The sequence below is a fragment of the Kogia breviceps genome, chromosome 8 (genome assembly GCF_026419965.1).
Source record: "Kogia breviceps isolate mKogBre1 chromosome 8, mKogBre1 haplotype 1, whole genome shotgun sequence".
NCBI classification, from domain to species: Eukaryota; Metazoa; Chordata; class Mammalia; order Artiodactyla; family Physeteridae; genus Kogia; species Kogia breviceps.
The window spans coordinates 13,417,911-13,432,960 of NC_081317.1; the positions used below are offsets into that span (position 1 = coordinate 13,417,911).

At 36.2% G+C, this 15,050-nt stretch overlaps 1 protein-coding gene across 23 annotated transcripts in view; it reads right to left on the bottom strand.

The window, feature by feature from the left end:
• Positions 1-15,050, bottom strand: part of CNTRL (centriolin) — an 88,651-nt gene that overhangs the window by 56,276 nt on the left and 17,325 nt on the right. For 15 of the 23 annotated variants that reach the window (XR_010841875.1, XR_010841873.1, XR_010841872.1 and 12 more), the window contains 5 exons: positions 14,257-14,443; positions 7,790-7,986; positions 3,579-3,635; positions 1,335-1,454; positions 137-365 (listed from right to left, as the gene is read on the bottom strand). Coding sequence is in view for 19 of the 23 variants with exons in the window: in XM_067040843.1 (XP_066896944.1) it covers positions 137-365; positions 1,335-1,454; positions 3,579-3,635; positions 7,790-7,986; positions 14,257-14,443 (790 nt within the window). In the remaining 4 variants the exon portion in view is untranslated. The remainder of the gene's footprint in view (positions 1-136; positions 366-1,334; positions 1,455-3,578; positions 3,636-7,789; positions 7,987-14,256; positions 14,444-15,050) is intronic. The other 8 variants (XM_059072977.2, XM_067040845.1, XM_059072978.2 and 5 more) reach the window with 3 other exon arrangements.

Consider the following 15,050-nt stretch of genomic DNA (forward strand, 5'->3'; position numbering starts at 1 on the left):
CTTTTGTTTTAGACGTCTCATGTAAACAACAATATAATAAATAACTTCAGCATGTTTAGAAGAATTAAAAAACAAAATTTGCTTATATATTCAATTCTTTTGTATTTTTAAAGAATTTAAAGTAACTTTTTTTAACCTGCACTTATTTTGTTTTCTTTGTCTTCCAGTTGTGTGTCCAGTGGCGTATGGGCTCTCAAGTTCACATGTTCATTTCTAAGTTGTTCCCCTTCATCAGGATCCATCCTCTTGATCTCTACTAGCTGGGCATTATCGGTAATATAACTCTCTGTGGCAAACATATTTCTCTTGTATCTGGATTTGCCAATGTAAGGGCTTTCGTCTGGGGCTTTATCAATGTCAACATACTAAAAACAAAATAAATAAATCTTATGACTTAATAAGTAACTGCTATGCAGTCGAGTGACATTATTCATTTTATTAATGAAGAATATATCACAGAATTGCCTAAATAGTAATCCTACATACATAGAAGTTAAAAAATATATATAATTCTTTTATCTTATTCTTAATATACTAAAATGGAACTAGAACAAAAAATGGTCTCAAAAGGATTACTCCTCCTATCCCGGAACAGCGAGCTGGATTGACTAAGGAAGTGCCTACAGTTATGTGTTTTTTGTTGCTGTTGTTTTTAGCACTGCTGTATCTCTCAGATCAGAAATCTACATGTTTTATTTTGGTTTCTTGGCTGATATATAAGTAAAATCTCAGTCTAATAAATTTTAAATGTTGAATTTTTACTAAAATAATTTTTTGTAAAATTTTAGTGTTTAGTATTTACTAAATACTAAAGTTTTAATAAATCATATTTGATATATTTTATTATCATATATTATTTTATATGATATTGACTGGAGCTTGGAAGTTAAACAGTTCCCTGTTGCAGTGGCATTTATGGTATTTGTACAAATAATGGTTGACTAATAGTGAACCCACTGATTATTGAAAAAACAATGTAGGGAGATGTCTATTCCATGGTCATTGAAGCAGGCAGTGCACTTTTCCTGGAGGTTTGGATTTAAGGAAGCTAATCGACCACACTCTTGAGTGAAGTAACTGAGGATTAGAAGGGCTGCTTATGGTTACGAATATGGATGTGGACAAGTATCCTCTTGGGCCTTTTAACCTCTTGTGGACGCTGCTCTACCTCACTGAGCCAGATGATTCACAGATTCAACCAAAATACTCTGCTGGTATCTTCATAAGAAAAACATGGAGTGGTTATTGATAGAGTCATTTGAACATCTCCACCACCCTGCCCTCATTCTATGCTGGCTTTAACTGTGGATTACTACAAAATCAAAATAACTCACCTCTGATGGATAATAATTCAGTGGTTCAAATTTAGCATCAATTTTATAAAAAGCCAATTCCTGTTCCAGTTCATACTGTTTCTGACATGCTCGAGTTAGTTCCATGGTCTTCTGTCTTAGCTATCGGCCCAATTTGATATGAAACAACACATAGATTCAGTAAGTTAGTATAAAGGTACAGTGGTGTGGCAAGCTCTAATCATAACTGATAATTAGATTTTTAAAAATCCCACAGCAAATAGAATAACATTAAGAGCATTTAATCTTAATTCTAAAGTATTACAAAGAATGAAATACAAAATTATCATTTCATAAGAGATCACATAAAAGACCTTTGAAGTTTATATGTTATTTCAGGACACAATGAATAAAAGTTTTAAAAATCATTTAAATTTGCTTTATCCAAACATGAAAATAACTCTGTATCAATTATTTTTAAGTAACTAGTCTACTAAGTACCTGCTTCCTGATTTCCCAATAACTGGTACTAATTTATTTAACTGACTCATGATAGTTTCAAGTCATGGATAGAAATGATATTTGACATTTATTACTAAGAAATTAGAAGGAGTGAGAAGCATGAAAATAGGAAATTGGTTTTAATTGTTGTACTGATGTTGCTGTAGTATTTTGGCTAATGGCATCTCAGTTTTAAGTGTTCAGAACATTATTCTTTGTAATGGAGGATAAGGGATGTGAATAAGCTCAATCAGATCCAAATATGGGATATTAAATTTTTGATAAAGTAATCCTACTGTAATTACAACTTTTTAGTTACTCTTCGAAATTTTAGGAGCTAGAAGAAAAATCATCGAATCTAACCCTCTAAATTTATAAATAAAGAAACTGAGTCCCAGATTGGTGAACTGACTTGTCAAAAGTTACATAATTAGATTAGTGACAGAAGTTAAATATTTTATTAACTACCAGTACAGTTCCCTTTCTACTAAAGAATCCTTGAGTTCATTTCAAAGGTCCACTAAGTGATTTCTGCTTTTTCATTCCCCCCAGCGTCTGACAGTAGATACCAGACAAAAAAAGGCATGCAGAAAAATTCTTTAATATAAAAATGCAAGCTGAAGAAAATAAAACATAAACAAACATGAACATTTTACAAGGCCCGTGAAATCAAATTCGTGCATGATTTAGCTTTCAGTCACCTCCTGATTATCCATCCGAGTGGAAGTAAGGCTAACCTGGATAACAGGTAATTCTGACTGAGTGCTCACTGTATGCCAGACACCATGCTAAGCATTTGACATATGCTATCTCACTGAATCTTCACAACTACCCTATGAGATGATAAAAGCTGTACAGAGAGGTTAAATAACTTGTCCAATTGCACAGCTGGTAGTGGAAGAGGCAGAGTTCAGTCCCAAGTTTCCCGATTTCAAATCCGACACTATATTATACTACCCTGCCTTCGATGTCCTGCTGCAGGGTGTCAAGCACATTATCTGCATTAGTGCTTTCACTGAATGCTCACAAGTCCCTGAGTCTCTAGAAGGCAACTCACAACCAACAGTGTCAACTAATCTTGCGCTTCTCTCCCTAAAGATCAGTGGCAGTGGGGACAAACAAAGGCAAATGTGACTGAACCGTGGAGGCTATAGGGACTGGTCTCTGCAGGCAAATACAGTTGACCCTTGAACAATGTGGGTTCGAACTGAGCAGGTCCACTTACACATACTTTTCAATAGCAAATACTATAGTACTAGACAGTCGGTGGTTGTTTGAATCTGTGGATGCCGAGGAACTAAGGATATTGAGGACCAACTATAAGTTATACGTGGACTAACCCCTGTGTTGTTCAAGGCTCAACTTTAATGATGAATACTCTGTGCATCTTAAAGTACCTTTGTGTCTTTTACAGCAGTAGGCTTAGCATATAGTATTCAATAAATATAAGCATTCAATAAATGTCCTTTGAAGAAATGCATAAATGGGAGCAAATTGGGAGTCAAAGCCCGGGAAAGTAGGCTAGTTACAGTATTAGCTGTGGATAATCAAGAGCTGACTGCAGTTAACATATTTACCAATAGGAAAAATAATACAAATTCTTTCCCCCACATTCAAATTCACTCTCCTATGTAAACAATCAATAAAAAAATTATACATACACACAAGCACATTTCTCAAAAGGCAAGCTAGTTTCAAAACTTAAAATGTACATAAGCATAGTAATACAAGTTTTCATGCAAACCATGAAAAACATAGTATACAATTCAGTCCTGAACAAACTACCTTTAAGGAAGAATAAAGAGTCAGCAGAAAAGGGTCTGCAAGAAACCAAAACAAGGGCTAAAAGGAGAAAGAAGCAAACAGATACCATCACCTGGAGAATTCTAGAGAGTGAGGCTATAACAACATAAGCTGCTCTTTACTGACAACTTACCTTAGGAAGATATGGTTATTAATACCTGCATTATTCTTACATGGACACATTTTATCATCATTCTAAAGGAGTTTCATATTTACCACCTTCCATTACTTAGCTTGATTCATTTCAAATCATTTTCACATTCATAACCTCACTTGGTCCTCACAAGTCTGTGGGGCTGGCAGGACAGGTAAATCATCCTCATTTTTAAAATGAGGAAACAAGAACAGGAGCTTAAATAACTTGCAAAAAGACAATGAGTAACATTAATATTAAAATTACCATTTGTTGGTGGCAGGAGAGGGGGACTACTACAGGTTAAATGGCCACCAGAAGTTTTCCTTCAATGTTACTATACTTCATTTATAAGTTAATTGACTTACTACATGAGGAATTATTATATGAAACTAAAAAACATTATACAACTATAGGTGATATTATCACCAGATATTCGATAAGATAATGGAAAATGTTTTTCAAATGTAGGCTCTTAGAATAAGACACAGAATTCTTTTTTTTTTTTTTTAACACAGAATAGTCCTTTGGAATAATAAAAGAACTGGCAAAACAATATGAATTTGAAGAAGAAATACAAAATAGCTAAGAAATACATATGCAGTACTCAGCTCTCCAATACCTAAAGAAATGCGAAATTAAAGCAATGAGATTCCATTTTTTTCTTTCCTATTTACAAGTTCAAAATAATACTATCAAGTGGGGGTTGGGCTCTTTCACCCACTGCTATAGAAGTGTGAAGCAGTTATAAGCTTTTTGAGGGGTAACATTAATAGCTATAGCTATCAAAATTTAAAAATTTAAAACTTATAGTGCTTATGCTAAGGAATTACTAGTATGAATGCATAAGGTATATATATATAAAGATTTTCTCTACAGTATTGTTTCTAATAACAAAAAAGTGGAAGCAATTTAAATATTCATCAATAAGAGAAGGTTAAATAAATCATGGAAAATCCGTATAGTGGAACACAATATAGACTTTGAAAAGAATTTATATGTGTGTATATATGTGTGCACACATATACACGTGTATGTTATTTTTTTAACTTGGACAGCTGTCCAATGATATACTGTTTTGTAAAAAATAAGATGGCAGAATTTTAAAAAATATATAGTGAATTTTTTTTTAATCACAAAACATTCAAATATATATATATTTAATTACATATACACTATGTAATTACATATATATTGTATAAGCATAGAAAACAAAAAGGATACATATTAACCTCCAAGGAATGGGGCAGGGGAAGAGTGAAACCTTCATTTTCTACTGTATACATTTGTGTTGTCTGAATTTGTTATAATAAACATATAGTAACTTTGTATATAAAGTGTTTTTAAATAGTTAATGATAAAAGTAATATAATGACTCAAAAAGCACAGTCTGTCTTCTAACTGTAAACAGTTACAGGAAAAAAAATGAACAAAAACTGTTGAAAATTTACAAAACATTTATTTATAGCATAAACATATCAACATAATAAATGAACAAAAGAAAAAACTAGGCAACTATAATAATCCATAATTTGGGGATAGCACACACAAATATAAAATAAAATATTTTGCCATGATTTTCAATGGTTTGACTTAACGTGCACCAGGGAGTCAGCATATGGAAATCATAATTTTTTTTGTCTTAATAATACAAGATGATTTCTACACTACAAAAAAGATCAATAACTCAGGAAAATTTATTAAATGTTCACAAATATCAAGTGATACCAAAGTAAGTACTGTGTTTATTTTAAGTGCTGTTTTATTTTTGTATTTTAAATACAACTGTTAAGTGATGGCACAAAGAGTTCACTGCTAAAATAAAACTGAATGTAATATGTCTTCAGTGATTTAATTACTCATCAATCTACTCTATTATGGAATGGAGTGCAACAGATCTATGCATATTATAAGACCATTGATAATCACTGGATTATTAACATCAAATATAATATGCCTTCAGAATACAGCAGACATATTTGAAAACTACCTTCAAATAAGAGGCATATGAAGGAAGCCACAAATGCTCCGAATGTTTGACTAACAGAGCTGGGAAAGCTGCCCTGTCTTTTAGCATGTCCCCCTGACCAAGAAGAGCTCAAGAAAGAGGTGATTAAGTAGTATTTGGATTTCAAGTAACAATTTCCCTCTCTATACAGAGGAGGGAACACTTTTTTTTCTTGCTTAAAAATGTAAGTGCTTAGGCAGAATTCTTGTTAACAAATCAAGTAATTAAGCCAGAATGCCAATCTTGAAAGGGGGATACAAAAAAAAAAAAGATAACTGTATCAAGGATTCTATTAATTATATGAGAAATACAATTCTCTAAGTTATGCACAGATCAGAAAAAGAACTGTCAAAAGAAAAAGAAGAGAGTACCAATAGCTATTTTTTTCTTCAAGGAAAGTAGACTAATAATTTTACAGAATCAAATTATCTAGGTTGAAAAGGGCTGTTAAGGTGATTTAGTCCATCTCCCTGACCAATGTTTTTTTTTCATCTTTTCCCTAAACCCTGAGCACATGGCCTGTTTCAGTGATAGCAAACACATTCCAGAGTTATCACATTTTATCTCAAGACAGCTATTATATAGATTTCTTCTTCATTACTAAATGAAAAACTGTTTTCCTATAATTCTATTTGCCATTTCTTAATTTTATCTCTTGGTACCTTCATCAATAACTCCAGTCCCTCTTCCATGAAACAGTCCTTTGACTATCTGAAGGCAATCGTCACAGCTTGCTAGGTCTCCTCTTCTCCAGCCTGGACACCCCTGTTGCTTTAGCCACTCCTCAGACATGGTCTCAAGACCTTTGAAGCCTCTGGGTCAGGTACCTTCTGAAGATATGCTATCTAGTCTGTCTAAATTTTCTCTCTCCTTTTTTTTTTTTTTTTTTTGCGGTACCTGGCCCTCTCACCGTTGTGGCCTCTCCCTTTGCGGAGGACAGGCTCCGGATGCGCAGGCTCAGCGGCCATGGCTCACGGGCCCAGCCTCTCCGCGGCCTGTGGGATCTTCCCGGACTGGGGCAAGAACCCGTGTCCCCTGCATCGGCAGGCGGACTCTCAACCACTGCACCACCAGGGAAGCCCTTTCTCTTTTAAGATATCTTTTCCACCTATTTCAACCGTAAAGCCAAATTATTTAAAACTTAAACATTAAAGATATGCATATATAGCAATTTGAAAGTGCTCTATAATTCTACTCCCCTAAAATAACTGCTGTCAAGAATTTGGTATACATTCTACCATTTGACTTACACATACTTATACTATTATATACTTCCTTTATATATAGGACCATACTTGATATACAGCTTGCTTTTTTTCATATAGCAATATATGTTAGACATCTTTCCATATGAGGATATACAGCTCTACCTTCCTTTGATAAGAACATTATTATTCTACCACATGGATATCCACTGAGGGACATTTTAGTTATTCTCAATATTTTGCTAATATAGACAATAATGTAGTCAATGTCCTTGTATATATATGTGTATATGTATATTTATATACATATACGCATGTATCTACATATATAATATCTTTATACATTCTTGCTACCATTTCTACAGACTATATTATTAGAAATATATATTATAACTATTACATAATAACCAATAAATAATATAAATATTATATACAATATTTGCAATATACAGGACACAGGGTACATCCATTTAAATTTGGATAATTTTGCCAAATTGCTTTCTAAAAGTTTTTGCCAACGTGCAGTCTCACCAACAGTTTTGTCGTTTAAAAAAACACAGACACCTAAGGGCAGTCTGACCAACTCCCCACAGCGTGGGGCTTCATCTTCCTCGTTTGCTCTGGACATCATACTTTCACATAACACGGCTCAAGACAGTATGCATCTTTTGGGCAGCCGTACCATACAGTGTGCAGTCAACTACAACCTGTCAAACCTGTTGCACATATTTCTGTTAAACCACATCTTCCCCATTTTATAGTCAGGAAGTTGTGTTTTCAGACCTAAGAACAAAGAATTTTCTATTTCAAGAGAATATAGTCAAGGCAATGTAAAATACGGACTTACCAGTTCATTTTTCGTGTTTAGGTTACTCTCCAGCTCCTCACAGCTCTGTTTTTGTAACATGGCCTCCTCTTTTAATGATCTGTTCAACTTATCTTGATTTTTAATTTCCTCGAGGAACCTTGTTTGTTTGCTTTTAAGCTCTTCAGTTTCCATCACCTTCTTCTCCAGGTCTCTTTCCAGTCTTTCTACCTCTTCTGCTAGTACAAATTTAATAGTTTATTGATCATTATATTTTCTATTTGAAGAAACATAAGACTATTTCTCGAATTATATCAAAAGAAGTCTTAGAATATATACAATTATACTTTTAAAATTATTCACTATGGTTTTGGAAAAAAAGATTATTTTGAGCTAGAAAGTGATTTCTGTTAAGAGGTAAGAAGGTATTACCATGTGGATAACAATTTTAAAAGACAACACTTTAATTCCAAGTATTTAATTCAATTATTGTGTTGATAAATGATGTTTTTTCCAGGTCTCCTACAAAAAACATGCAATATTTTATGTGATATTAGTAATTACACTTTAAAGGATGCTGCAAGCATGTTTGCAAATAAAATACTATGTTATCTTAAAAATCCTTCAAAGGCTTCCTATGACGCTTAGGATAGAATCCAAAAACCTTACATAAAGAACTGACAAGACTTTTCATCGTTTGGTTCCAAACTCCCTCTCCAGTCTCATTTTCAAGCATACATTTCTGAAACGATTCCATTTCTTCAGATCTGTGATGCCTATTCTCACCTGCAGGCTTTTTAAAAAATTATTTTAACATCTTTATTGGAGTATAATTGCTTTACAATGTTGTGTTAGTTTCTGCTGTATTATAACAAAGTGAATTAGCTATACATATACATATAGCCCCATATCTCCTCCCTCTTGCGTCTCTTTCCCACCCTCCCTATCCCACCCCTCTAGATGGTCAGAAAGCACCAAGCTGATTTCCCTGTGCTATGTGGCTGCTAACCACTAGCTATTTCTTTTACATTTGGTAGTGTATATGTGTCCATGCCACTCCCACTTCGTCCTAGCTTACCCTTCCCTCTCCCCATGTCCTCAAGCCCATTCTCTACTTCTTTATTCCTGCCCTGCCCCTAGGTTCTTCAAAACAATTTTTTTAAGATTCCATATATATATATGTTAGCATATGGTATTTTTCTCTTTCTGACTTACTTCACTCTGTATGACAGACTCTAGATCCATCCATCTCACTACAAATAATTCAATTAAGTTTCTTTTTATGGCTGAGTAATATTCCATTGTATATATGTGCCACATCTTCTTTAACCATTCATCTGTCAATGGACAGACACTTAGGTTGCTTCCATGTGCTGCCTATTGTAAACAGACCTGCAATGAACATTGTGGTACATGACTCTTTTTGAATTATGGTTTTCTCAGGGTATATGCCCAGTAGTGGGATTGCTGGGTCGTATGATAGCTCTATTTTTAGTTTTTTAAGGAAGCTCCATACTGCTCTCCATAGTGGCTGTATCAATTTACATTCCCACCAACAGTGCAAGAGGGTTCCTTTTTCTCCACACCCTCTCCAGCATTTATTGTTTGTAGATTTTTTGATGATGGCCATTCTGACTGGTGTAAGGTGATACCTCATTGTAGTTTTGATTTGCATTTCTCTAATGATTAGTGATGTTGAGCATCCTTTCATGTGTTTGTTGGCAATCTGTGTATCTTCTTTGGAGAAATGTTCATGTAGGTCTTCTGTCCAATTTGGATTGGGTTGTGTTTTTTTGATATTGACCTGCATGAGCTGCTTGTATATTTTGGAGATTAATCCTTTATCAGTTGCTTTATTTGCAAATATTTTCTCCCATTCTGAGGGTTGCCTTTTCGTCTTATTTATGGTTTCCTTTGCTGTGCAAAAGCTTTTAAGTTTCATTAGGTCCCATTTGTTTATTTTTGGTTTTATTTCCATTTCTCTAGGAGGTGGGTCAAAAAGGATCTTGCTGTGATTTATGTCATAGAGTGTTCTGCCTATGTTTTCCTCTAAGAGTTTGATCGTGTCTGGTCTTACCTTTAGGTCTTTAATCTATTTTGAGTTTATTTTTGTATATGGTGTCAGGAAGTGTTCTACTTTCATTCTTTTACATGTAGCTGTCCAGTTTTCCCAGCACCACTTATTGAAGAGACTGTCTTTTCTCCATTGTATATTCTTGCCTCCTTTATCAAAAATAAGGTGACTAGGCTTCCCTGGTGGCGCAGTGGTTGAGAGTCTGCCTGCCGATGCAGGAGACGTGGGTTCGTGCCCCGGTCCGGGAGGATCTCATGTGCCGCGGAGCGGCTGGGCCCGTGAGCCATGGCTGCTGGGTCTGCACGTCCAGAGCCTGTGCTCCGCAACGGGAAAGGCCACAGCAATGAGAGGCCCGCGGACAGCAAAAAAAAAAAAAAAAAAAAAAAAAAAAAAAGGTGACTATAGGTGTGTGGGTTTATCTCTGGGCTTTCTATCCTGTTCTGTTGATCTATATTTCTGTTTTTGTGCCAGTACCATACTGTCTTGATTACTGTAGCTTTGTAGTATAGTCTGAAGTCCAGGAGCCTGATTCCTCCAGCTCCATTTTTCTTTCTCAAGATTGCTTTGGCGCTTCCCCGGTGGCACAGTGGTTAAGAATCCACCTGCCAATGGAGGTGACACAAGTTTGAGCCCTGGCCCGGGAAGATGCCATATGCCATGGACCAACTAAGCCTGTGTACCACAACTACTGAGCCTGCACTCTAGAGCCCATGAGCCACAACTACTGAGTCTGCGTGCCACAACTACTGAAGCCTGCACACCTAGAGCCCATGCTCCGCAACAATAGAAGCCACTGCAATGAGAAGCCTGTGCACCACAAAGAAGGGTAGCCCCCGCTCGCTGCAACTAGAGAAAGGCCGCGCACAGCAACAAGGACCCAATGCAGCCATAAATAAATAATAAAAAATACATTTAAAATTTAAAAAAAGATTGGTTTGGCTAATTGGGGTCTTTTGTGTTTCCATACAATTGTGAAATTTTTTGTTCTAGTTCTGTGAAAAATGCCATTGGTAGTTTGATAGGGATTGCATTGAACCTGTAGATTGTTTTGGGTAGTATAGTCATTTTCACAATGTTGATTCTTCCAATCCAAGAACATGGTATATCTCTCCATCTGTTTGTATCATCTTTAATTTCTTTCATCAGTGTCTTATAGTTTTCTGCATACAGGTCTTTTGCCTCCTTAGGTAGGTTTATTCCTAGGCATTTTATTCTTTTTGTTGCAGTGGTAAATGGGAGTGTTTCCTTAATTTCTCTTTCAGATTTTTCATCATTAGTGTATAGTAATGCAAGAGATTTCTGTGCATTAGTTTTGTATCCTGCTACTTTATTAAATTCATTGATTAGCTCTAATAGTTTTCTGGTAGCATCTTAAGGATTCTCTATGTATAGTAGTATCATGTCATCTGCAAACAGTGACAGCTTTACTTCAACTTTTCCAATTTGGATTCCTTTTATTTCTTTTTCTTCTCTGATTGCTGTGGCTAAACTTCCCAAACTATGTTGAATAACAGTGGTGAGAGTGGACAACCTTGTCTTGTTCCTGATCTTAGAGGAAATGGTTTCAGTTTTTCACCATTGAGAATGATGTTGGCTGTGGGTTTGTCATATATGGCCTTTATTATGTTGAGGTAAGCTCCCTCTATGCCTACTTTCTAGAGGGTTTTTATCATAAATGGGTGTTGAATTTTGTCGAAAACTTCTTCCACCTGCAGGCTTTTATTCACACCTTCTCCCTGGAACTGTCTTCCTCTATCTCCTACTGGCCTATTTTGCATCCTCCAGGTCTTAGTTTTAAAAATCATTCTGAGAAGCCTGCCCTGACTCTACCCTCCCCAGGTTGGACACTTCTCAGGGATGCTACGATGCCACCCTGCACCTCTGCCGCAGTCCTCATCACAGAGGGAGTTGGAAAATGTGGTCAAATAGCTTGGCTGCCTGCCTTCCCCACTAAAGTTCTGTGAAAGAAGAAACTGCATCTATCTGTATTACCACTGGATCCCAAGAGCTCAGCATCATTAAAAGCTCTTAATTAACATTCAAAGTTGTGAATGGATTATAAGTACTTTAAACATTTCCCCCAACAGTATATTTATATAATGACTTCCCTTTGCATTATTTATATTTTTTAATGATTCCAAACTTCTGGGTAACAAACGTTGAGTTAGGAGGATCTGAAACAAATAAAAATCTACCACATTTCTCAAGTATTGGATCAAACCGTATGAAACTGCTGTTTTTATAAGTCAAAATGGACTAACATCAATTTCAAATGGTTGAACATACAGGCTCATGCCCTAACATTATCATGTTAGGCTATTTCATACCTTCCTCTTCCCTTCAAACCTCCCATACTCCTTCTATTTTCTTTTTTTTCCAATCGTTTTTTTAAAATCAATTAATTAATTTATTTATTTTTGGCTGTGTTGGGTCTTCGTTTCTGTGCAAGGGCTTCTCTAGTTGCGGTGAGCAGGGGCCACTCTTCATCATGGTGCGCAGACCTCTCACTATTGCGGCCTCTCTTGTTGCGGAACACAGACTCCAGACGCGCAGGCTCAGTAGGTGTGGTTCACGGGCCTAGGTGCTCTGCAGCATGTGGGATCTTCCCAGACCAGGGCTCGAACCTGTGTCCCCTTAACCACTGCACCACCAGGGAAGCCCCCGATCTTTTTTAAAAATTAATTTTTATTGGAGTATAGTTGCTTTGCAATGTTGTACTCCTTCTATTTTCTTTCTCAGCTGATGACCTCTTATTTTATTGAAAAAACAGACTCCACCAGTGGGAACTTCCTCATCTTTCTACCACCAAGGCAATAAAACTACCCAAACCTACATGCATCTTCTCTCCATTCTAACAGAGAAAGTGTCCCATCCCTCTTATTAACAGACAATCTTTCCTCTTTTTTTCTAATCTCATCTCCTTGTCTTCTCAAGGACCAAAAGAACTAAGCCATGATTTGTCTCTCCACTCTGCTCCTGAATATTTTCTGTTGCCTTGATTACTAACTTTGAGGTTTATTGTACTTGCTTCTCCATTTCCTGGAAGCTACTGGTGAAATTTTTTTTTTAACTTTTAAAAAATTCATTTATTAGGTACTAGGGGAGGAAACTGTGGGAGGCAATTTCAAATCTTTACCCAAATGTCTCCCTCCCATTCAGTCTTCAATCTGTAATCTAGCATTTGTCCCAGCCACTCCTTAACTGCTCTTGTCAAGCTCATCATCATGTTGTCAATCTAAAGCACTTCTCTGTGCTCATCTTTCTTCTTCATGTCTCAGCAACATTCAGCATAGCTGACCACTTTCTCTTTTGAAATCTTCTCTGGGCTTCTGCAACCCACTATTTCCTGGTTTTCACCTACCTTGCTAACCTCTCTTTCTTAGTTTTCTTAACTGGCTCCTCTTCATGCTCTTTCAAACCCCTGCCTGAGTGAGCTAGTTGATTCCGGTAGAATTAAATATTATTTTTATGTTGATGAATCCCAAATTTATATCTCTAGGACAGATCTCTTGAACTCCAGACTCATATTTCTGATTCTCTTCTTGGTTGTCTCACAGACATTCAAACTCAGCATTCTGAGTTCTCCCATTTTCCAAAACAATACTACCATCCAACCACTTACTCAAGCCAGAAGCTTGGGGACTATCCAATCCATTAGAAAGTGCTGCTGATTCTACTCCCAAAGCTGATCCATCTATTCCACATCTACTACCTAAATACAGGCCACCAACATTTCTAAGGCAATAGCCTTCTAACATGTCCCTTTATCTCTATTTTGCCCTGCTTCAAATCATTCTCCATCCAGCATCAAAAATAATCTTAATATATAAACCCCCGCTTAAAAGTTGTCAGTGGCTTTCCACTGCACCTGGAATAAAATCCAAACCCCAAGGCCCTGTGCCATCTCTCCCCTCCCCATCTCTCCAAACTTTTACCTGAGCTATCCTCCAGCCATACTGATCTTCTTTCTGTCTCTTAACTCACCAGGGTTTTTCCAATCTCAAAGTACAAGTTGCTCCCTCTCCCTCAGGCCTTTCTTCACATGACTAATCCTCTCCTGCCTTTGCCTTCAGCTTATATGTCACTTCCTCAGAGAGCCATTCCTTTATACCACTTTCCAAAAAGGGGGTTCTCCTCTGTTACTGTATCTGGGTTTACTTGTTTTTTTGTCTATCTTCTCCACTAAAACACAAGCTGCATGAAGGCCAGTACCTTATGTCTTGATCACCATTATATCTTTAGTGCCAGATACAGAGCCTAGTTCACAGTACATGCCTAATGAATATTTGCTGAGTTCATTGATTTATGGTGCCATTGTCTACGCAAATTTTAATAGCATTATAAAGTTCATAATAAATATATTTTTTCTGGATAATTTCTGAAAATAAATTCCTCTCCCACCCAAATTTAGTTTTTTAAAAATATATCACCTCACCTAAACTGAATCTCTCAAAAGCTTCCTGTCTGTCCTGAGTGGTTACTGGCTGACCTTCCAAACTTTCCAGTGAACGGAGGTGAAAAATTGTGAACTGGAGGTAATGAGGAAGGGTCACAACTGGATTTTCAGCTAGGATCACAGAAGTCAAATCTTGAAGTGGTTTCAATTTGCTTACATCTTGGAGCTGAAATAATAGGTAACATTATAATTGGTATAAATGAATTTAAAAATAATAAACATCAAGATGTTAAAAAAATAAAAATAAATAAATAAAATAAAAATCATAAACATACCTAAGGGAAGTAATAAATCAAGGAAATTGCTATAACATGGCAAAGAACCTATTCATGAAACCTATTATCCAAAAGTAGTTGTTTGAAGGGCAGAAAATAAAGGAGTACTGAGAATCTAAAATGTATCAAGGGCAATATTAGGCATTTTCCATATACCATTTTATCTGTGACTCTTCACAAAAACCTATGATATAAGAACCATCTTAATTTTCTAGATGATGAAACCGAGGTTTGAAGAATTTAGGTGACTTGCTCAAAGCTCAGAGGTTATATGTGAAAGAAATAGGATTTGAATTCAAGACTGTGAAACTCTAATCTTATTATCTTTTCAGTATGCTGATTGAACAAATCAAAAATATAAATGGCTATAAAAAAGGAGTTTGGGTGCTTGCTTCCCTGGTGGTGCAGTGGTTGAGAGTCCGCCTGCCGATGCAGGGGACACGGGTTCGTGCCCCGGTCTGGGAGGATCCCACATGCCGCGGAGCAGCTGGGCCCATG